Here is a 23,533-nt window from a genome sequence, read left to right as displayed (position 1 = left end):
TGAATAGGAAGCATCTCCAAAAGGAAGTCAGGAGTCGTTCTTTTACAAAGACCAAGGACTATAGTGAAGGGTGAAGGTTTATGTCAATGCCAGTGACAGTCAATTTCCACTGCATCACCCATCCTCAGTCCCAGCTAAACAGACTGGGTGTCATTGAACCCAGAACCTTATTCAAGGGCTTATGACTCATGCAACTACACAGGCCCTACACTCAGACCAATGTTTGGTTTAATGCTCTGCGTTGTCATCTTGATATTAATTACTTTATCCTTGAACCTGTTTGTTAAGTGAAGTTCAGTGGAACAGTGGAGCACGCATTTGAGCAGAACTACTCTGAGAAAGAGAGACTCCATATTCTAGTACTTTTCATGGCACTTCCTCCTGCTTTTTGAAAAAGGAGCCCCATATTTTCATTTTGCACAGGACTTGAAAATGACATAGCCCATCCCGATTAGATGGGAGACTTTTCTCTTTTGGCCTGCTTCACTGGGCCAGGCTGCCATTTTGAGATCCGATGGATAAATCAGGACTCAGCAGTGGCCTAAAAACTTGAGGTGAGCCAAGGGTTATGGTGGGAAGCCAAAAGCACAGCTGCAGGTCTGGGGAAAGGAAAAGCCTCAGTATCCAAAGGGACTGGGCTGTCAGGGCAGCCTCCAATGGCTTGAATTGCATCCAGCTGACAGGATGAAGGCCTCACTCTGCCCCACAGTCTGAGTCATGTTGAATGTCTGATGAGCTGAGCATCCTCTGGTAGCAGGAGGGGTCCAGGCAGACTGAGTTAGTGCCTACTGAGCAGGACAGAAAAACCCCTACCAACGAGTCCCAACAACAGTATCATAGAGACACAGTGTGGGGGACCCCTGGGACGCTGAGATCAAGGCCTCTTTGTGGCTTGGTGTAAAGGCATCTCATTCTAGAACTCTTTTGATTTCCAGAAGGAATATTCCTCATCTCCATGACCAATCATGATAAATGCTCAAAGAGATTAATAGCATAATTTATCACAAAGAGTAAATTAATGATCATGGTTTTTCCAATATGGCTAATTATTAATAATGCTTATTACTGATAATAATGACAGTGTCAGCAGGGAGAGCTGTAACATGGGAATTAAGGGATTTGGGTTCTAGAAAGCTTGCTCAAAATTCACTGGAATAAAAGGGGCAAGATCTTGAGTTTCTTCTCAGTTTTCTCATCTGTGAAATGGGGATGATAATAACTGTCTTACTACTTACATTGTATAGTAGGAAGGCAATGTCATAGATTCTTAATATGTTTTGAATAGATAACACAAAATAGAAGTGATCATCACAGTTACTAGAATATATCTTATATATCCTTATCTTGGGGAGGAAGGTAGCCAAAACTTGTTGGGTTCTCATGCTCTTTCAAGCCTGTTACTATTTACTTTTTATTTTTTTATCCTTACTTTTATTTATTTATCTTTATCTTATTTTTATTTATCTTTATTATTTCACTACTCTGAAATGAGGCCACTTTATAGCTGAGCATTCTGAGGAATAGGGACGTTGGTTACTTGCCTTAAGTCCTACAGTTCGCAAATGACTAACCGCGATTTGAAATAAAGGTGTCTGATTCAAAACCCTATACTTTGTCAAGTTGCTTTTGCTAGTAAATTGAGTCCCTGTCTTGGGAGTCTTCTGCAGTAGCTGATGACCAAAATTAGGAGCTTCTATCTGTACATCTAACATTGTGCTGTTGTGTTTGGAACTTGTTTCTTGTTCTGTCTCCTGTCCTTTTGCATGTCTTCTCCCTTTCTCAGTCATGACTGTTGGGTTTCCTCAATGACTTTTTATCCCTTGGGTCCCAATCTGGGCTCCTCCTTACCTCCGTTTTTTTTGGTGCTATCTTGTCAGCCTTCTCTGGATTCCTCACATCCTAGAGTTTAATCAACAGAATTTATTTGAGCACAACATGGAGACTAGAAGTCATTTCTATCATTCACAAAAGAAGAAATACAACCAACAAACAATAATACAGTCAAGACTGCTATTTGTCAAAGAAATGCCCATGAAAACACCAAAGACAAAGTAAGCCAGAGGAAAAGTGAATAGGGGCAACCCGTGAAGGCAAGAAGCCCTGTGATTTGCACTCATTCCCAGATGCTGGGACAATGGTTGCCACCTTTGTGGAAAGCATTTTGGGAATTGATGTCCCAAGACTTGAAAGTGTTCATTGATGAGCAGAATTCCTGCAGCATTGTAAGAGCAGCATAATGTTTATTGATATTGCCCACGATGCAGTTTATGATATTGCCCAAAGATGAAGTTTAAAAAGTCATGTCCAGGCCCATCTCAATAATAGAACAGTGGTTAAATAAATTATGATATACCTATAAGGAACTATATATTATAGGGTCATTAAAAATAATATTTTAATGTATAATTTACAGTATGGACATTAGCCATCATATAAAGCTAAATGAAAAAAAAAACCTATACAAAATTATGTCTATTCCTGTTTCCTAGTTGTGTAAAAGAATGTATATTTAGCATCACTTATTTATTCACCAAATATTTCTTAAGTGTGTTCTATGTGCTAAGCACTATGCTAAGTATGCAACATAAGCAAAAAACACCCCATCAGAGGATTCAGCTGTTGAACAATCACACAGAAATAAGTAATTACAAATCCATTGATTGCTAGGACAGAAAATGAAACAGTATGTTCCAGAGAGTTTAACACTGGCCCACATTTAGACTGGGAGACCAGGGATGGGAAGGTGTTATTGAAGCTGGGCTCTGAAAAGGCAGCTAGGTGGGGAGAAGCATTGCCAACAGAGGGCATGCCTGGAGGGGCCCTGAGGTGGCACAGGTAGGAGTGGGCAAGTGGGAGACTACACGCAGGGGCTCTGGAGTGCGCACTGGGAGCCCAGTGCAATCCACCCCCCCCCCAGATGGAGCAGGCAAGTGGGAGACTATACACAGGGATCTGGATTTCACCCTGGGGGTTCAGTGCAATCCAGTGGACACTTCTGGAAGACTGCACTGATGGCAGGTACAGAATGGATAGTAGGGCTCTGTGATAACAATGATGAGTAGAGGAAAAGGCCCCAACTGAGGGACCCATCAGAGGTTTGTGTCCGCCCCACCTGGCACCCCACCCAGATACTAGTTAAGCCACCCTCTGCTCTGAGGAGATCTAAGACTCAGATTCCCACAGACCAGTGGGGAAGGACATTTCCCTCTTTTCCTCCTTCTACCTTCCACTCCTTTGAGTTCCATCCATTCTTCTATTCAGCTCATCTTTGAATACTAGAGAAAATGCCCCCCCCCACCGCCCCACAACTACTGACATCGGGTTTTAAAGTTGGCTCTGACCAAATGAAGCCCTGTCTCAAAATCTAGAACTGCAGTTTTCAAGAACTAGGGATTCAAAGGATACAAGGAAATATTTGTGCTAATTCTGAAATCATTTGTAAGGATAGCAAATGCACGGGGAAAAGTTCTCGACAACTCCATTTCATGCTAATTCCAAGTGATTCCTTGTAGTGCTCTGTGAAGACCCGTGGCAACTTTCTGAGCATCTGTCTTGCATTTGCCTAACAAGTTAATTAACACTTTTTGTCACTCTGGCAGCTTTGGAGGGGAGGCAAGGGGAGGGGGATGTGACAGCCAGTGCTGCCTCGGGTTAACCCTGCATTCCCCCTACTCGGGAGGAAGGCAGCTGAGTTTAGCATTGTCAAAGCAGACGGCTCTACATTGACCTTTCTGATTCTGTCTGCAGCTGGGGCACCCAGGGCGACTTCTCGACAACCCATGCACTGCCTGCTGTAAAGGTGAAGCTGTTCACAGAGAGCACAGGCGTCCTGGCCTTGGAGGACAAGGAGCTCGGACGGGTAAGCGCTCCCCATCACAAGAAGCTCCAAAGAGCGGTGTCCCGAGGTCCTATAGGCAGCATTGCCAAGTGGGATAGGTCCCGCTGTGGTTTGAATCCACAGGCTCTACTCTCCATTGACTGTGTGACCTTGGGCAAGTCCCTCAACCTCTCCAACCCTCTGTTTCTCCTCTTTAAATCTGACTACCAATAGTGCATGCTGCAGAAGTCAGAGTAGGGGTTCTCCACAACCTTAGACCCAGAAACTCTCTAGAGCAAAGATCTGCAATGACCCTCCTATCCTGAAGTGAAATTCTTATATGATTTAACAAAACGACCCATCTAACAATCTAAAAATCAATACAATGACATAATATGAAGGAGAAATAAAAGGGAATTAGTTAAGAAAAATAACTTCAAAATGTAAAGATTTAGGGACAACCGCACTAGAAGACCTAAAGAAGGAATGTGAACCACTCTAAAGGTCACGGCCACAATACCCGCCCTGGAGGGGAGAACCTCTGAAGCTTAAATGTCAGTAATTGGATTTCTTAAAATGGCACACAAATCTTGGTAACAAAGTTTCCTCAATTTCCCTGGAAAAGCACCAAAAATACTTTGAGTGTATATTGTTCCAAATTACAAAAATTCAACGGAGTGAAGTAAATGCTTATTAAATGATTCATGAATTCTGCAAGTAGAGGGGGCTCCAAGGAGATGCACGATAACCAAAGTTTCTGTAGAAGGAGGATGGGGCGAGAAATTATCAGCAAAGGAAAAGGATTGTTTTAGGCAAGGTGGCTTTCCTTTAGGGGGGAAAGTGAGAGGTCTTATCACACAGATGACCCTGTCTCTCTTTGAGGGATGGAGGGGGCTCAAGTGGCAGATTCACCAGCCCTGACCAAAAACTTCCTGATGGACCCGTTAAGACTACATTTCTGGGGGAGGTTGCAAGTGAAGTTAGATTATGTCCTCTGCATCATTTTGGGAACAAAGGATATCCTTTGATGCCTGCGGTTTTCTTCTTAACAATATGTAAAGAAGATTTAAGATCCAGACTCAGTTCGTTACAAACAGGCTTTTCCACCTCCACTCATACCCAGTGGGAATATTCAGAAGTCCGGTAACATGCAGGACGATTCCTCACTGAGGAGAAGCATCTCATTCACTGCATGGTGTGTAGTATCTCTGGGCCCCGGCCATACAGAACCAACAGAGCCCAGCACCATTACCTTGTCGACCAAAAATGTCCCCCAGATTTCTGAAACATCCCAAAAGGAGGCCCCAGTCCCTTTGAGTACCACTGAGAATTATAATAAAGACATTTCTTTTTACCTCTCAGCTATCAACTCTGCACCACGCAGCCGTTATTTTCAGAATGTAAGTTAGATTTGCTGACTTCAAATGCTTCCATCATTCCACACTGCTTACCATAAAATTACAACTCTGTAGCACAGCTACAAAGATTCATGTGATCTGGCTTCTGCCCACCTCCTTGGCCTCTTTTGTTGCTACATTTCCCTTCCTCCACTATTCTCAAGAGCACTGGGGACAATTCTCAGTCCACTGAATAAACCACTCTTTTCCTGCATCAGAGGGGCTTTCTCCCTGCCTGGAGCACCCCCCGACTGCCTAGCTCTTCAAAAGGTTGCCTCCTTCCTTACATAGATGCTGCCCCCTCCTCAGAGAGCCCTTTCCTGACTGCTCATCTTCCTTCATTCACCACCCCACCCGCCTGTCCACTAAATTTGATCACCAAGGAGAGAAAGACAGAGGGATTTACAGAAATTTTGGCTTCTGTCTCCTATACTAGACAACAAAAACCCCATGGGCATAGAAACCTAAACTACTCTGTTCACTGCCCTATATACCCCGAGCCCAGCACAGAATCCCAGTACATTTCATTCCATACTGGTTGATTTCATAATTCCTTCTGAAAGCTGTGTTACCTCGGCCAAACGTTCAACCTCTCTAAGCCCCCTAGTATGTCCGTGGAATAAGGTGAGAACACCTGCAGACAAGCACACAGGCACACACTTCTAACAAGGCCAGGAAGAACACAGTAAGCAGGCTTTCTTTTTTCATCCTTTTGTGCCAACTTACTTAATCTGGCTTTCATCTATAGAGCTGACCCAGAATCGTATTACTAAGATGCAAACCAGGATATTAATGTTAGAAGTGGCAAGTCCGGCAATCCTCAGCCTGAGTCCACAGAAGGTTCCATACAATCCAGGAACCCCTTGAAATCGTTTGCAAATGTCGAGGTGGGGAGGGGCATATGTGCATTTTTCTGGAGACACAAGTCTAAAGCATTCACCAACTTCTCAAAGCTGTCTCCACTTAGGAAAGTTAAGCCCACTGGGCTAGTCAAACCCTTTTATTTATAGGTGAGAAAACAGATTCCCAGGAAAGGCAGGAAGCTTCCCCAGATCCACCCAGTTAGGCACTGCCCAGGCACTATACGTTTGCCATTGGCCAGGGCCTGGCCCTGAGGACACGGTGAAGCCCTCTCCCTGACGCTCCATGATAACCCTGATGAGTTATTGCTTATCCTGCCCAGAAGAATGCACTGCGGCCCAGAGGAGCTAAGTAATGTGTCAGGGATGATGCTGACTCATCTCCAGGGCCGTTTCCACTGTACCACTTTGTTCCTATGCAGAAATAAAACTCTTGGCTCTACTGCTGTGGGGAAGGCCACAGGCTTGCCACTGCCCCATACAGTTATTCATTTCTTAATAACTCATTCTCTCCTCCAACCCCATTATGTATTTTCCCAGATAAGAATGTACTCTTCTGGGGCGCCTGGGTGGCTCAGTAGGTTAAAGCCTCTGCCTTCAGCTCAGGTCATGATCCCAGGGTCCTGGAATCGAGCCCCACATCGGGCTCTCTGCTCAGCAGGGAGCCTGCTTCCCCCTGCCCCCTGCCTGCCTCTCTGCCTGCCTGTCATCTCTGTCAAATAAATAAATAAAATCTTTAAAAAAAAATTTTTTTTAAGTTTATATTAAAAAGAAAAAAAAAAAAAAAAGAATGTACTCTTCCTACCAAAGAAACTTTCCCCGGGGTTGCCGTGGAATCAGCATGGCTGGTCCTTGTGCCAGCTGGGGCGCCCTCTGCTGGCAGGACCTCCGCACGCAGCAGCTAATGATGACTCTGCTTTCTTGTTTAAAGTGAAGCAATTTCTTGTACCCCTGAGGGAATGTGTCTATGCTCTAACTGTTCCCAAGCTTAGCAGGACACAGCCACATTTAAAATCCCACTGCTATGTTCTATCATTCAACAATATCTAGCTTGTTCATTATTCTTCATTTTAATCAACCTTTTTAATTGAAGAAGTAATTCATCCACTGAAAAAAAATTAATGGATATTAGTGAAAATGAATGATTCCCCCCACCTTGCCCAAGTAGCTTTTCCAGAGAAAAACCTTGTTTTCACTTTATTGTGTATTCCTCACCAAGTATTCTAAGCATGTTCAACCATAGCATACACAAATATATGTATATACATCGAAAGAAAGAAAGAATAAGGAAGGAAGGAAAAGGTGAGCACAGCTGGAAGTTACTGTATACATAGTGCTTTGTACTTAACTTGAAATATTAGTATATTTGAAGATTAGTCCATATTAGCCTATGCTGACATGCTTCCTGTTTCACAGATGTGTAATATTTCATGTATAGATGTATCATAATATATTTAGATTGTTTCCAGTCTTTGTCTGAATAAGCAATGCTTCAAAGAATAACCTTGAATTTATTTCTTTGCACATATGTGTGTGTGTGTAGGATAGTTTTCAAAAAAATGTTTTGCTGAATGAAATTTGAATTTTGACAGATACTACCAAATTGTCCCTTAAAGAGTACACACGAATTGGTATTTCCACAAAAGGCGTAAGTGACTGTTTCTTTAAACCCTTGCCAATACTGTAATATTATCAAACTTCTGTTCATGGGATAGGATTGTGAGCCTATGGTGTACCATCATTTGTGACATGCACAGAACAAACAGAAATAATGACAGGCAAAAATTTCTGACTTCAAAAAACTTAAGGGATATAGACATAAAAACTAGAAATTATAGTGCAATGTGGTAAGTGGTCTCTAAAGAACACCTGGGAGCACACAGCAAGGGGACGTAACCCAGTCTGAAGGTCAGGGATGCCTTCCCGGGGTCGAAGGTAGATACAGAAGTAAGAAGGATATATAGGCTAAGGCTTGGAGAGGACCAGCCAGGTAAAAGCTCAGGATAAAGCAGCCCCCCACCCCAGAAGGACCTGCCCACGTGCCCAGGTAACTGAGAGAAGCTGGGACTGGCCAGCATGCAGCTCACTGCACGGAGTGGGTTGTGTTCCCACATCAGCATCACCACATCAAAGCACAGCACACATGGGCCTCAGCTGAGATGACAAAGTGCTTGATTAGCAGCCTGGAATGTCCAGATGAGGTGTCTGGACTGCTCAGGGCTCATGTGCACCCAGGAGGACCCTAATAATTCAGCAGGCCTGACACATACAAAGGAGTCGTCGACCCGTCAGGCACATGGCAGGGTGGAGATGAAGATGGAGGAGAACTGCAGTGACCTCATCTCTCCATCCACCCCTGAGAGGAAGTCTCCCTGGGGAGCCACCACGTGGAAGAAGAAGTCTTTGTGGAGGGGCCAGTAATGAGCTGTGGTCATTTGTGTCGGCGAATGGACACCATATTGCCAGTGGGAAACACGCCCAGAATCCATATGGTGGAAGGCCTGTTAACGAGCTCCGGGTGCCCAGAGCGCTGCTCCTGCTTTGATTTTGCCAAATGGGCAGGAGCAGAAGGAGGCTCAGGGCCTTGCCTGCTGCTGTTCTGGCCCTGGTTGGGCTTTCTCTTACCAGCCCCTCCCCCTCCTGGCTTCCCAGCACATCAACCTTGCTCCCCAACCCCTCAGGCCAGACTAGCTCAGGAGACAGTGTCCTCATCCCTGGGATCAGCAGCAGCCCCTCTCTCCATCTCCCGAAAGCAGGAGTCTCAGGAAATGGAACACAGTATAGAGAGACATATAGGGACAGGCATTCCCTTGAGGGGAGGGAGAGGTCCGCTGCCCAGCAGCACCCTGACTTCCTTGCTCCCAGCATCCTACAAAATATTACACTTCGCTGGTACCAGTTATGTCAGTTGATCCTCTTGGTGATAGAATTTTAACTAAATTAACCCTCGCAGAATGAATAAGTGGCCTGCAAAGATTCCTACAGAAGTGCTATCATCTTAGGATGATGCTAGTATTGCATCCCTGGCAAACAGCGTGAAAACGGTGGAGCTGACACCCGTCCTGCTAAGCAGGCATGCTGTCATCCGCGTCGTGAGAGAAATTCACTGCCAAAGTCATCAGAGTGGCTAGACGTCAGTCAAGAGATTCTGAAATGATTTACAAGACTACTTGAGATTTACTCCCAGTGTCATGAACAGTGAGCCTTGCCCTAAATATATAGGGTGCCCTTAAAATATAGCTAATCATAGCATAAAGCCACCACAATTAGCAAGACACTTGAAAATACAGCTTTTTATATTTAGCTCTTTTTTTTTTAAGTATTTTATTTATTTATTTATTTAACACAGAGAAATCACAAGTAGGCAGAGAGGCAGGCAGAGAGAGAGGGGGAAGCAGGCTCCTTGCTGAGTAGAGAGCCCAATGCGGGGCTCGATCCCAGGACCCCGAGATCATGACCTGAGCTGAAGGCAGAAGCTTTAACCCACTGAGCCATCCAGGCGCCCCTATTTAGCTCATTTTTAAGACTTCTCTATTTATGTATATTTTATGGTATATGTAACAATGTATATATTAATACAAAGTACGTATATAATGTAAACAGAATGTAAATATGACATATTTATATAACATATATAAATATACAATGATATTTTCTATATTTATGTATCAATGGTGTTGTACTTTTGTATCGATAGCAATATATTTAGAGAGATTGGGCTACTGGGTCAACGAATTCTGCCGGCATAGGGCGTGATCAAAAAATCTTTGGCAGCCTCAGGTCTGAAAAATCAGGCCTCCTATTGCAATCCTGTCGTAAGACATTGAGAAGATTCCATTTTTGCGTTTAGCAAAAATGGATCAATTTTTTTTCATCAGAGAGGATGTAATGGAGGGGGTGGAGCGTGGAAAAGGTCACGCCTGGAATGAGAAGGAGCGAAAAATCAGCACAAACAAGGCGCCTCAGAGCTGCGGATTTTATGTTTCCGCCCGGCTCTCTCGCCCTTCCTGAGCTCTCGTAAGAAGCTTTCAGCTCGCACCCACTCCGCGAGCTCTCGCGAGAAGCCCTCAGCTCCCACTCTCCCCGCAAGCTCTCGCGAGAAGCCCTCTGCTTCCGTCCTGCCCCACGACCCAAGCGTGTGGTAAGGCCGGGTGGTCGGCCTCTCAGACTCCGAACCTCTTCTGTCCCTTGCGGAGGTTGTTAGGAACCCGGGAGAGAGGCTGCCTTCCCCAGCACCGAAAGAAAATAGCTGCTGTGAAAACAGCCGAAGCCCACAGGCAACAAACCAGGGCATGCTGTCACCATGAAAGCAAATCTTAGCAAGCCCAGCTTTTGTTGAGCCCCTATTTAGTGCCTGTTCCCTCAGCTGAGGGGATTTTCCACATCGTTCACTCCTGAGGAACAGTGTATGTTCCTCAGATCCCATGTGGCTCTAGAGAACTCAGGAAGCAAAATGAAGAAGGGGGTGTGCTGAGTTACCCTCTCCTTGCCCCACTTCCGGCCCCGGAAGCTGTGAGGACCAAGCAGGAGGCTCCCGTTGGGAGTGGCGTCTCTGAAGCACACGGTGAAAGACGCTTTCAAAGAGCCCAGGTTCCCGCTGTGTCTGAGGCCTTTCAAGCCAGGACAGAGTGGGTGTTGCGTGACCGAGGTGCCACGGTCTGGCGAAATGCTGTGCCAATGTGTGAGTGTCAGCAAGACCCTTCCCTTGGGTAGGTCTCGCATTTCTCATCCCTCCCATAATGTCCCTTCCATTTTCCCCTGCGGCCTTCCTCCTCCTGAACCGGGAAGGAACCCTGAGGAGTGGAAGGACGAGTGGGAGAGAGGTGCCCTGAGGTGTAAGGGTATTTCTTCCTTTGCACATCCGCGTTCTTACAGGGAGAGAGTCGTGTGTGAACACCGTCCATTCCAGGCTGCTTTAGGACTTTGGAATTTTGGGAAAAATACAAAAACTATATCACAGAAACCGCTGATCTCGACTTTTACTGAATTAGCCTGGGAGAGAGAAGAGGACAAGAGAACACCATTTCTGTCTTCGAGCTGGTCTGCTTGGCAAGAGGCAGCCACGGTTGGTAGACGGAGCCTTGGTTAGGAGTCTGATATCCAGGGTTCTGCTTTATTTAAAAGCCCTTAGCTATGGCAGCTGGACAAGACACTCAGCTTCTCAGCAGCAAAGTTTCTCATCTGTTAAAAACATGCCCATGGGGCGCCTGGGTGGCTCAGTGGGTTAAGCCTCTGCCTTCGGCTCAGGTCATGATCTCAGGGTCCTGGGATCGAGCCCCACATCGGGCTCTCTGCTCAATGGGGAGCCTGCTTCCCTCTCTCACTCTCTGCCTGCCTCTCTGCCTACTTGTGATCTCTCTCTGTCAAATAAATAAATAAAATCTTTAAAAAAAAAAAAATGCCCATGACCAGGTTTCCATTTTCTGGCTAAAATCATTGTCCTTTTTCCCTACAGGTCATTCTCCATCCTACCCCAAACAGCCCCAAACAGTCAGAGTGGCACAAAATGACAGTCTCCAAAAACTGCCCCGATCAAGACCTCAAAATCAAACTTGCTGTCCGAATGGATAAGCCTCAGAACATGAAACATTCTGGGTAAGTGTTTCTTCTCTAAGTGGTAGTTTTAGGGAGATCTCCATCCGTTTCCTGAAATATTTTCTAAAAATTACGTGGAAGGAAATACAAAGGATTCATGAGAGATTACTATAAACTTTCTCAGTTCTTACGATTACTGTATGTGCCTTTGTGCTATCAAGATAGAATAATTTCCTTCTTTTCTAATAGGATTTCTAGAACGATCCAAAATGTTCCCAGAAGCATGCTGGGTGGTTCTGGTTCAGGAGGTTTTACTGACTTCATGTACCTCTTCAGTGGCATCTAGATCTTTCAGACTCTATGTATCTTCCACTTGCATCTTTGTAACAACCATGTCCAAGAGATGTGAGCAAGTGCCATAGGCGACATTCAGACATTCAATTCACATTGAATCAGTGTTAGTGTTTAGTGTAGTCTTCAAATAAATGACCAAAACATAAAAAATGTATGATCACCTTCAGTTTCTTAAGGTTGAGAAGCATGAACAATTAAGTGATTTCAAGTAGCATAAAAAGAATAAGTGAAGTAAGCTTCATTTCACAGATCAATGATTTGTGCAGAAAATGTTTATTGATAACTGGGTGTATGCCATGGCCTATTAAACTGCTTGGACCCCACTATCTCAGTAAATGTGGTCGTTTGGAGAGAAGTTGGGCCATATAATTCCGAATGGGGGGATGTCTAACCAGTGGAAGGGAGTGGATTGCTTTTCAGGGATTCTGCAGGTCAGTTGCCAACTGGGTGTCATTCTGCTTAGCCCTCTGCTCAGTAGAAACATCTCAATTCTCTTTGGGGTGTGTGCATTTATGAGATGGCTTAAAGTGATAAAATTGACAGGAAAACTGAGAATTCGTTATGTGCTAGAGGCTTGGGGAATGCAAAAACCCAAGACCAGGGACTAGCCACTGATTAAGACATTTAAATAGAGACTTTAAACAGGTCCAGGAGGGAATGGTCAGGACAGGAAGTACACTCCCCAGCAGATGAGCAGACCACAGCAACATGTGGTTGGGGAATAAAGAACAGCATTCTAGCTTTGGTGCCTTGGAGTTTTAGGGAACATGGAATGCTCAAGGTTCCAGAGAAAGATAGATACCTCCCAGTCAGGGCCCTGGAGGCAATCAGGCATGGGGAACTCCAGAAAAGAGAAGGTCTCCCAACAAGTGGGAGGCCCAGTACTGAACCTGAGCTCTGGCATGGATTTAGAGAATTTGCATGGCATTAACTCGAAGCCAGACTGTTCCCAGAGCCTGAGAGGGGACTATGCCAAAACTCTTCTGCCTGAGGCCATGGGAAGGCTGTGGAGAGTGAGTCAGACCCTTGCTACACATGTAGTCTTTTTTCAGCCATCCATGATGAAGGGCAGCTAGCTTCACTTCAATCAAGTTATCATCTCATGAAGATTCTCATGAAATATTTATGAAGTCAGCTTTCCTCCTCCTTACCATACTCCTAGCATATATTCTAAAAATGTTAAGTGGAATTTCTCCCTCATGTTTCTTCCCCCTTGATGTAAAGATTCCAGTTTCAAGACAATAGGTTTGAGAATTCTTTTAGGTCTCTATAGCACACAGGAAAAGATTCTGAATATTTAGCAAAATACTGGCCCATAAATGCTTAGTAACTATTTGCTAAAAGAAGCAGAGTGTGAATGAGTAAGATGAAAAGAGATGAGAGAGAGAAATGAGGAGAGTAGGACAGATCAAAGAGAGAGACAGAACTAAAGTATGACTAAATGTATGTATCCTCAAAAGTTCAGTTTTTTAAAACTTCTGTCAAGGATCAGTACCTCAACCGACCTACTCAGCCCCTTTGAAGCACCAAACGAGGAGTTTTTCAAGTACTCCCACATTTAAGCTCCACAGTACACCTTGCACGGGTATTAATTTCTCTATGGAGGGCACCTGGGTGGCTCAGTGGGTTAAGCCGCTGCCTTCAGCTCAGGTCATGATCTCAGAGTCCTGAGATCGAGTCCCGCATCGGGTTCTCTGCTCAGCAGGGAGCCTGCTTCCCTTTCTCTCTCTCTCTCTCTCTCTCTCTCTCTGCCTGCTTCTCCATCTACTTGTGATCTCTCTCTGTCAAATAAATAAATAAAATCTTTAAAAAAAAATTTCTCTATGAAACACATTCCCATTTCTCACGTTCTTTTCATTTACTGTGTTGGAAACTGAAGTAACTGATCTGAATTCACTAATTTTTCTTTTGATTCATTTGCAAAATTATTGAGACATTTTAGGCTACCTTGACCCTATGGATGAGAGAAGAAATATGTAACTCCCTTCTGACAGTTTACATAGCTATTTCATATTACTGACTGCCATGTAAAAATCACTGCTCTGCTAGGAAATAACAAGGAAGGCCTCTAGGAGCCCTGAGAAGTAGGCAATGATTTTTTTACTAACACTGTCAGACCAGTGTGGCCTAAATCAGGCATGCGCAGCATTAGTTGTGCAAGAGATGACTCAAAGAAAGTAAAAATGTTTACTGTGGACTGCAGTTGGTTTTTTTGTTTTTTTTCATTTGAAGTTTAAATAGCTTCAATGAGCCCCATTATGTGGTAAAGGAGAGAAATATCAGAATAGTGTTAAAGCTTAAAGAATAGTAGAGAGAAGGAAATTTTAAAAAGCTTGACTGAGGTTATAAATTGAATCTACTTTCACGTTTATAAAAACATAAAAGGAAAATCAGAATTACTGTGAATGAGTCCTTGTTGGTGGACTGTGGTTCCTTGAATGAACCACTGGGCCATTCAGAATAACTTTCCTTATTGAACAGAAAAATGTTAGTAAGAAAGTCAATGCTACTTTCTGGCCTAAGACATTAGGATCTGGGCCTGTTTGACAATGAGCAAGTCCTCAGAGAGTAATTTTTCATATTTTATGTCCATATAGTGTTTTCAAGCTCAGCAAATTCATTGACATGCACTTTCTCATTTTATCTCTGAAATAGCCTCATAGAGACTAGGTATCATTATATTCCCATCTCCAGTGGCCGCTCCCTTCACCCAGTTGCTCAGACCAAAAAAATTGGGGTCATCTTGGACATTTCTCTTTCACTTTTGCTCCTCATCTCATCCAGCAGCAAATTCTGTTCACTGCAAATAAGATAAACCTACAGTTCAACCTCTCCTCACCACCACTATATCACCATTTGGACACAAGTCTCCAATCCTCTTCCCCTTCACTTGTGCCCTTACTCTGTAAGCAGTCCCCCTACTGCTGTCCTTGCTTCCCAATTCTCTGTTTCCCACCAGGAAGCAAGAGTAATTTTTTTTTTTTAAGATTTTATTTATTTATTTGTCATAGAGAGAGAAACAAGAGCAAGCACAGGCAGACAGAGTGGCAGACAGAGTGGCAGGCAGAGGCAGAGGGAGAAGCAGGCTCCCCACCAAGCAAGGAGCCCGATGTGGGACTCGATCCCAGGACACTGGGATCATGACCTGAGCCGAAGGCAGCTGCTTAACCAACTGAGCCACCCAGGCATCCCGCAAGAGTAATTTTTGAAAAACATTTATTTGTTCGTTTGTTTGTTTATTATTCATTTGAGAGAGAGAGAGAGTGCAAGCAAAGGGGGGGGCAGAGGGAGAGAGAGAATCTCAAGCAGATTCCATGGAGCCTGATGTGGGGCTCAATCCCAGGACCCCAAGATTGTGACCTGAGCTGAAATCAAGAGTTGGTGTTTAACCAACTGAGCCACCCAGGCACCCAAGAGTAATATTTTTTAACACAGAAGTCGGCTCATGCCAATCCAATGCTGGAAAACCTCCAATAATACCCCCTCTCAGAGTAAAACCCTTTGTTGTTACCATGGCTATAAAGACTCCACTACCTCCCTGACTTTGATCATTCCTCCAGCCACATGGGCCTCCCTGCTCTTCCCCAAAGACTCCAGGTGCGGGGCACCTGGGTGGCTGAGTGGGTTAAAGCCTCTTCCTTCCACTCAGGTCATGATCCCAGGATCCTGAGATAGAGCCCCGCATTGGGTTCTTTGCTCAGTGGGGAGCCTTCTCTCCCTCTCTCTCTGCCTGCCTCTCTGCCTACTTGTGAATCTCTGTCTGTCAAATAAATAAATAAAATCTTTAAAAAAAAAAAAAAAGACTCCAGGTGCACCCGCACCTCAGGACCCTTGTCCCCACCCTTCCCTCTACCTTGGATTCATCTTCTTCTTCACACAGCTTTCTACATAGCTCACCTGATTTCTGCAGGTCTCTACCATATCAGAATGCCTTCCTTACCTGTCCCACTTGTGTCCTCTCTCTTTCTCTTACTGTGCCTTATTTTCAGGATTGCCCTTATCACAATCTCACATACCATATATTTCTTTGTTTATTGATTTGTTGTCTCTCTTCCCCCATTGAACTGTGAGTTCCTTGTCATTAAGGACATTTGTCTCTTTGACTATTCAAAGTCTCTACTACAGGGCCTGCCATGTAGTAAAAGTTGAATAAGTTAATCTAATCGTTGTGTCAATGAATAAGTGAATGAATTAATTGTCACTTTACACACAGAGAAACAGATGTGGAGTGGTGAACAGACTTGCCCAAATGAAATTAAACATTGAAGCCAGGTCTAGAATTGTGTTATTCCTACCGTAACAAAGGACCAAAAACTTAAAAGAAATGCAGAGCTCCCCTGATGCCACTTTGGATTCAGTCAGTGAACCATAGTACACCAACCCAGAGTAATTTACAGCAAATCTGATTTTCCTGCTATGCTTCAACAAAATGTGAAGGGGATACAGTTTATAAGTCTCAGCCGTGCTTCTTAAAAATCCCCTCTCTTCTTCCATTTTCTTAGCTGTGTCACTACTGTAGACCTTGTTCTTCAAAACTATCACACTTGTCTCTCCTCCCTGCAAATCTCCAAAACACCACTCAGATTGGCACAGACTCTCAAACAAGACTACTACTACTGACCTAATTGAATATTTTCAGGATTCCGTATTCTCTCTCTTTTGGCTTATTCTCTCTAAATGTCAATTAGTTTAAGTTGGTTGACAGTGTTGTTGAAATTGTCCAATACAGACTTTCTAGCAATTATTAAGAGAAAAGTATTGTTATCTCTGACTTTAATTATAGATATTTCTGTTTCTTCTTATAATTCTGTACGTGTTTGTCTCATTTACTTTGAAGCTCTATTCTTAGATGCATAAACGTTTAAGGTTATTATGTCTTCTTGATGAATTGACCCTTTTTTAATTATGAAATGTTCTTCTTTATCCTCGGGAATATTCTTTGCCCTGAAATTTACTTTGTGAGACAGTAATACAGCCACTCCAGCTTTTTAAAAGACTAATGGTAGCATGGTAAATCCTTTCAATCCTACTATTTTTAACTCATGCCTTTAGAGTTAAAGTATATTTCTTGTAGGCAGGATGAAATTAGCTCTAGCCTTTTAAATCCAATCTGAAGATCTCTGCCTTTGAATTGGAATATTTAGCTTATTTATATTTAATGTGATTTTTTATATAATTAGGTTTAAATTAAATTGCTATTTGTTATCTTGCTTTTTTGTTTTCTCTTTATTCCATCTGATCTTTGTCCTCTTTTCCTCCTTTTTTTTTTTTTTGCCTTCTTTTGGACTAATCGAATACTTTCAGGATTCTTTTTATCTTCCCTGTTGTATTATTGTCTATAAATGCCAGCTAGGTCAGTCACCTAGGATGGTAGTCCTTGGCACTAATCACTTACCGGCTGTAGACAAGTTGCTTAACCTCTGTGAACCTCATTTTGCTCAGCATAAAATGGAGCTCGTGATAGTTTTGCCTCATAAGGTTGTTGAGATAATTAAATGAGTTAATACATGTAAAGCATTTAGAACAGGGACTGATATGTGGTTAGGGCTATAGCTACATAAGAGTTGGTGCTTTCATTTATTGTGCTTTTTCCCAGCCCATGCTTCTTTCTGTTGGCTGCTGCATGAAGACTGAAGCATCTGGAGTCTTAGCATCCTCCATGTTCTCGTTCTTTCTCCCAGGAGGGGAGGGATGCCTCCCCGTGGGAATTTGGTTTTGTCTCAGTGTGACTGCTCTTCTTAGAAAAAATTCACATGCAGAATTTCTAGCAGGAAGAAAATTTTTTAAAAAGGCCCTGCCTCATTCCCACTTGTGATGGACTAGGTGCCATGACAGCACAGGGACACAGAGAAAAACAAATGCGGCCCCTCCTCCCGCAGGGCTGAGTCTCATCTCCACCTAGACCAGAATGGCACCAACTCCTCATTTTCTAGGTTTTTCATTGACCTCTGGGTCCACAGCCCCCAACGTTGAAACCTCAACCTATCCCTGGTTTCCATGTCCCTCTCAGCCATCCTTACCCTTTGTATGGTGTCCAGGGACAGGTGAGTCTGGCAGATGTCCTGAGGGGAGCACATACCTTCTCCCTGTACCGGGTACTCATCCATCCTGGGAAAAGACATACAATAAAAAATTTCCTCATGAATTGCTATGGAGCACCACCATATGCACACCTAGTGCTAAGCACAGAAGATACTTAATAAATAGAGCTGAGTTATTCATTCATTAACACTCACAAACATCAGGTGAAGGAAGACCATCCCATTCTCTTTTATATATACAACTCACAAGTTAAAAGAATTACTAGGGATGTTGCCCTTCCAAGGAACCCCAAGGCAGAGGGATGCTGAAGCCAAGGGGTCATGGAAGACCAAAGAGTATCTTTTTCTTCTCTGTTTAGCCCTTCATAGTTCACTCTGGCCTCTCATCTAACTAAAATGCCCCCAGCAAATGACAGGGGTGTCAATGACCCACTGGCATAGGTTTTACAAAAATAGTACAAGCAAGGATAGGTTAGAATCACAAGGCAAAATGTAACCTGGAGCTCCAAACCCAGACACGCGTACTGTTTTATTTCCCAATAGATGTCCACCCCAAAGCCGAACATAAGTTCAAATGAATTCAAAGATGAATCCTTTGCAAAGTTGGTAGTTACATGTTCTTTGTACTAGAACTACTATTTCTGCCACTGCTGCTGCTGTTACTAAGGATAACGCCAACCAGCAGTATTGCCTAATGTAACCAAGCACTTACCATGTGCCATCTGTGCTAAACTCACCATGCATGCTCTCCCTAAGTCCTTACAACAACTTCACACACTATCCCCGTTTTGCAGCTGAGGAAACTGAGGCACAACACAGCTAAGCAAAAGGACAGTTGATGGCAGGGACAGAATTCCCACATGGGTTTTTCTACTCTGAGCCTAAGATATAACCATTAGGCTAAATACCTTTTCACAACACTAGAATGCTGATTTTTCTATTTGTAAATCCAAATCTCTACAATCCTCATGGCCTGAAGAGAGAGTCGAAGGCCACTCGTGCCCATGCAGATAGATCTGCCTGTAGTGTGAGGAGCTGGAGGGGAAAGCCACCTAGATGTCTGCAGGGACAGATCTCCCATCTGCTCCAGGTACTTCTTATTCTGTCTACTGAGCACATTTCAATCTAAGGGAACACAGAGCCGGAGCTGACTAGACAGAAATGATACAGTGCAGCCCTCAGTTTTTCTCGGTTTTGACACCTTCTGTTATGTGCCAAATTAGCAATAAATTCTGAGGAAAACCTCTGAGGGAAAGCCCCTCCTTCACACAAACCAACTGATACTTTGCTAAGGAGGATTGTTGATTTTTCTCTGATCCCACTCAGCTTTCCCTTTCAAAAGACTTTCACCAGAGAAGCTCACTTGGAAAAGCAATTTGTGTTCTCATTTGAGTGAAGACACTAAAGTTTGTCCTCATCTAAAATGGGAGGAAGAATAGCACGTGTGAGGGGTATTATGGAAACCCGGCTGTTCTGAATTTCCATTCTGGCTGTGTCTTTTACCCCCTGCAGAGCCCTGAGCAGGTTCCTGCAACTTTAGCTTCCTCAACTGTAAAATAGTAGCAGTGATGTCATGAAGTAGCTCATAAGTGTTTTCTTTGTGCCAGGTGTCGTCCTAACCACTGTAGATTCCAGTCACTGTTTAATCTTCCCAACAGTCCTTGAAGTAGCTCCTGATATTGTGCCCATTGCACAGATGAGAGGCTGAGGCAGAGATATGCCTAGTAACTTACTGAAGGTTGCACATACAAGTAGGTGACATGGCTCCAGATTCAAGGCCTTAACCCCTCCAGGTAGTACAATAAATTCGAGGAAAGGGCCAGAACAGCATAGCACAGTAGTAAAACATGGCCAAGCAGTAGCTAGGATCTTTATTCTGAAGGGGGAATCAGTGCCTCAGTATTAGTCATGCTCTGTGGGTTTTCGTGCACTCCTTTTCCTGCTTCCATTCCTGTCAGTTAAAACTATAAACGTCAGATGTAGTATCTGTGCTCACTGTTCTGAATCTCTCTATGTGGGTTCAAGTTATGGGGAAAGACATAACGGGTACTAGCTGCCAGTTGTAATTCCAGAGAAGTACGAGACCATGACAACTTTGCCAGTCATTACTACAAATACAAAATTTTTCACCTGCTTTCTTCATTTGATTTTTGTTTCATCTATTTTTCTATATCCATATTTCCAGGGAGATTTCTTCTCACATATTTAGCTAATATTTACTACTAGCAATGATAGGCTTTCCTCTCTACCCAGAGATAGTTTATAATAAGGCTGACATTTAATGTGCATCTACTTTCTGCTATGCCTCATGCTAATATTCCACAAGAATCATCTCACTTAATCCCTACAACAACTCTGTGTGAGAAGAACCATTGCTGGCCCTGCCCTGTTTTCCAGGACACCAGGAGGTTAAGCATCTTGTCCAGCATCTCAGAGCAACCATCCCAACTAGAACTGGAAGACAATACTGTTGACAGTTATAGGCCAAAGAATCTTCTCTCTCTCTCTCTGTCGGTAGCCCTGGCCATTCCTCCCATTTATTTAGGTCAGTTTCTGCTGTGAATATGTTAATAGATTATTTTAAGAAGGCTGAGCGCACCGTCCAGGACTGTGAATTATATTACAGGACTGTTGTAATCCACACAAGAGTGAAGCTGACGAGGTTGGCCTCAGGGCTCATGTACTTACCAGCCGTCCAGCCACTGCCATGGCCTCTGTCCCAGTCCAGGCACCGTCCTCTCTCTCCCACCTGCACCACAGCAACCGTGTCCTCACTAATCTCCCTGTGTTCTCTCTTGCCCCTTTCATCCACAGTGCCTTCTCCATCCAGCAGCCACAGGGACCATCTTAAATAGAAATATAATTGTGTCTCCGCCCAGCTGGAAACCTTTGCACAGTTTCCCATCCTGATTTAGAATGAGTGTATTAATGATCTGATTTACCCATTTAAAAGGTCACTCTGGTGTGTAGCGAGTGGAGTAGGGACAAAAGTGAAGCAGGGAGACCCTTTAGGAGCCTGTTACCATGGCCCAGGTGGACATCATAGAAGCTTGACTGGGGAGTAGCAGTGGGATGGAAAGAATTGGGATATATTTTGGAAAGAAAATTCAAAGAATTTGGTGATGGATTGGATGTCTTTATGCAGTGTTTTAAAATCTCATCAGAAACCTTTGCAAATGTTGCTCTGGTTTCCCAAAAGCATGGCATTCAAAACCAAGTGAAATATAAAAAGTGTACACTGACCTCCTGCTATATATGTACCAAGAACTGTACCATGAATCTAAAGAGAACAACAAGGTTCTGTGCTAGGAATTTAGACATGAGAAAGAATAAAGTTCCTTCCCTTGAGGAGCTCACTCACAGTCTAGTAGGAACAATAAATATAAAAACAAATAAATTATAGCAGTGTGATCATTGTAAGGAAAGAATTATCAGTAGGATCCAGGAGGCCATGACATCAGGGTAGAGATCTAAACTTAGAAAGAATGTGAGTCTGAACATAAGATGCTGGAGAAGGCATGAGATATAATTAATGTGTCAAGGCTATAATATAAAGTTTTCTTTCAAAATAAATTTATTCATGTTAAATAAGTCATTTTAAAGGAAAATGTCCAGTAAACCATAGAATAGTTAAAAGATCTAGGATAAATCAGGAAAGTGGAATCTGAGTGGCCACAGTTTGAGGTCCCCTTCATGTAAATGGGGGTGACCCATGGAAGGAGTTTCAGCAGGGAAAGGCATGATCACATTCGCAGATGGTAGGAAGCGTGTCATGGCCAGGAGAGGGATGGAAATCATTCTCAGTGTCCCTGACACCCATTAAGAGTTTCCTCTACAGTTGTCCATGGAAGCAGAACCGTGGGGTGGGACTGAAATAGTGAGGGTGTGAAGGGGAGAGACTGAGCAGAGTGGAGAACTTTGCAGTAGTTTAAAAAAAAAAAAATCAACTGCACTTGGTAATTAAGGAATAAAGACGAAGAAAGAGAGGGAACCAGGTTGACTCCTGGGTTTCTGGCTTAAAGATCTGAGCAGATTTTGGCCACTGGCCAGTTCTGAGAGCCCCTGAAATTTGTCAAACAGTATAAATTTTAATTAGGGGCATTCTTCTTTATGTTCCAAAGTGGAAATTCTGTCTGATTCCAGGTGAAGTGAGGATTTGGATGTTGTCCAGTTGGTTTGTATAGCAGATAAAGCCTGTTTTGGAGCTCAAGTATTTGCATGTTTTGAGTATGACCAGATCTCTCCTCACTTGGTCCAGTAGAGCCTGAAAACCTCACTTCCTTGTTCAGTGCCAGTGGGCGTGCAGCAGTCCACAAGGCGGAGGGAGTAATTCACGAATGAAGTAGTAACACTGCTCATAAAATCTCCAGAGAGCTTGGATTGTGCCTCTATAGTTCTTAACTCTCCTTTTATCTCCTTTGTCTGTATCAAGATTAATTCCCATCAACATAGAAGCATTTGGGAAAGGGGGAGAGGTATAGGGAGGACTTTCTTTGTTGACTGGAAACTTCCTCCCGCTAATATACCTGCGTTTGACAGAATAATAAGAAAAGAAAGTCAGGGTTGTGGGGGTAGATTCCTGACTGAGACTTGAAAGAGGCAAAAGAGCTGTAATTGTAGAATTTAGTGTTCTCTTTCCTCCTTTGTGCAGCACCTGGCAGGATTTCCCTACCTAATAGACTTTCAGCACATAGAAAAATTAAGTCACAATGTAACATTTTCCAACTTACTTTCTGGAATCAATCAAGGAATCTCAGTCAACTGTGATGAAGGGCCACAATTCTTTCTATAAATGGAAGTGAAACTTGCCTGCTGTTCCTTATCCTCAATCACACAGCTCCCAAATCTGCTTGCTGTTTCTGAGCTGCACTATTTCCTTGTTTATGAGTTCCAAGCTTTATGGTCAAATGAGTTAAACAGTGTAGTTGCTCAAGCATTAATGCGACTCTGGTCTTTTTCCTTTTCCTTAGGTATTTATGGGCCATCGGTAAGAATGTCTGGAAGAGATGGAAGAAAAGGTTTTTTGTACTAGTCCAGGTAACTTTCAACTCTCTCCATCTTAAAAGCCATTGGTATTAAAGATTTGATAGCAGTAATTAATTTTTTTTTATTTGAGGTATAACTTATCTAAAATACACAATGTTTAACCATTTAGCTCAGTGAATTTTTACACATGTATAATTGTGTAACCATCATGTAGAGGGATATAGAACATTTCTAGTCCCCACAACACTCCCTTGAGCTCCTTTTCCCTATTTCTATATCACTTTAAATCTCTAAAAATTAATGGCTCATTCTTTTAAAAGTCTAAAAGAACGTATAAGATAAGTAGGAGAAGTGGCCTACCACGCTACCAGTGATGGAGGTCCCCAGGGAGGAAGCAAGCATGCGCCCAGTTAGAGCATTAGGAACACTGACATTGTTGTAGAAGTACTTGCTATTTTAAAAGTACTAAGATACACATTATGAGAAAAGTCAGAATTTACTTAGACTTTTGACATCTGTTTTACTGTTTAGTATTTTGGTATT

The 23,533-nt window shown here is 43.3% G+C and overlaps 1 protein-coding gene across 24 annotated transcripts in view; it reads left to right on the top strand.

Moving 5' to 3' along the window:
- Positions 1-23,533, top strand: part of CADPS (calcium dependent secretion activator) — a 468,270-nt gene that overhangs the window by 273,257 nt on the left and 171,480 nt on the right. For all 24 annotated transcript variants that reach the window (XM_032324202.1, XM_032324183.1, XM_032324129.1 and 21 more), the window contains exons 7-9: positions 3,748-3,859; positions 11,530-11,669; positions 22,975-23,041. In XM_032324202.1, coding sequence (XP_032180093.1) covers positions 3,748-3,859; positions 11,530-11,669; positions 22,975-23,041 — 319 coding nt within the window. The remainder of the gene's footprint in view (positions 1-3,747; positions 3,860-11,529; positions 11,670-22,974; positions 23,042-23,533) is intronic.

The sequence above is a fragment of the Mustela erminea genome, chromosome 1, assembly GCF_009829155.1.
Source record: "Mustela erminea isolate mMusErm1 chromosome 1, mMusErm1.Pri, whole genome shotgun sequence".
Classification (NCBI taxonomy): domain Eukaryota; kingdom Metazoa; phylum Chordata; class Mammalia; order Carnivora; family Mustelidae; genus Mustela; species Mustela erminea.
This window is presented reverse-complemented; position numbering and strand designations above follow the sequence as displayed.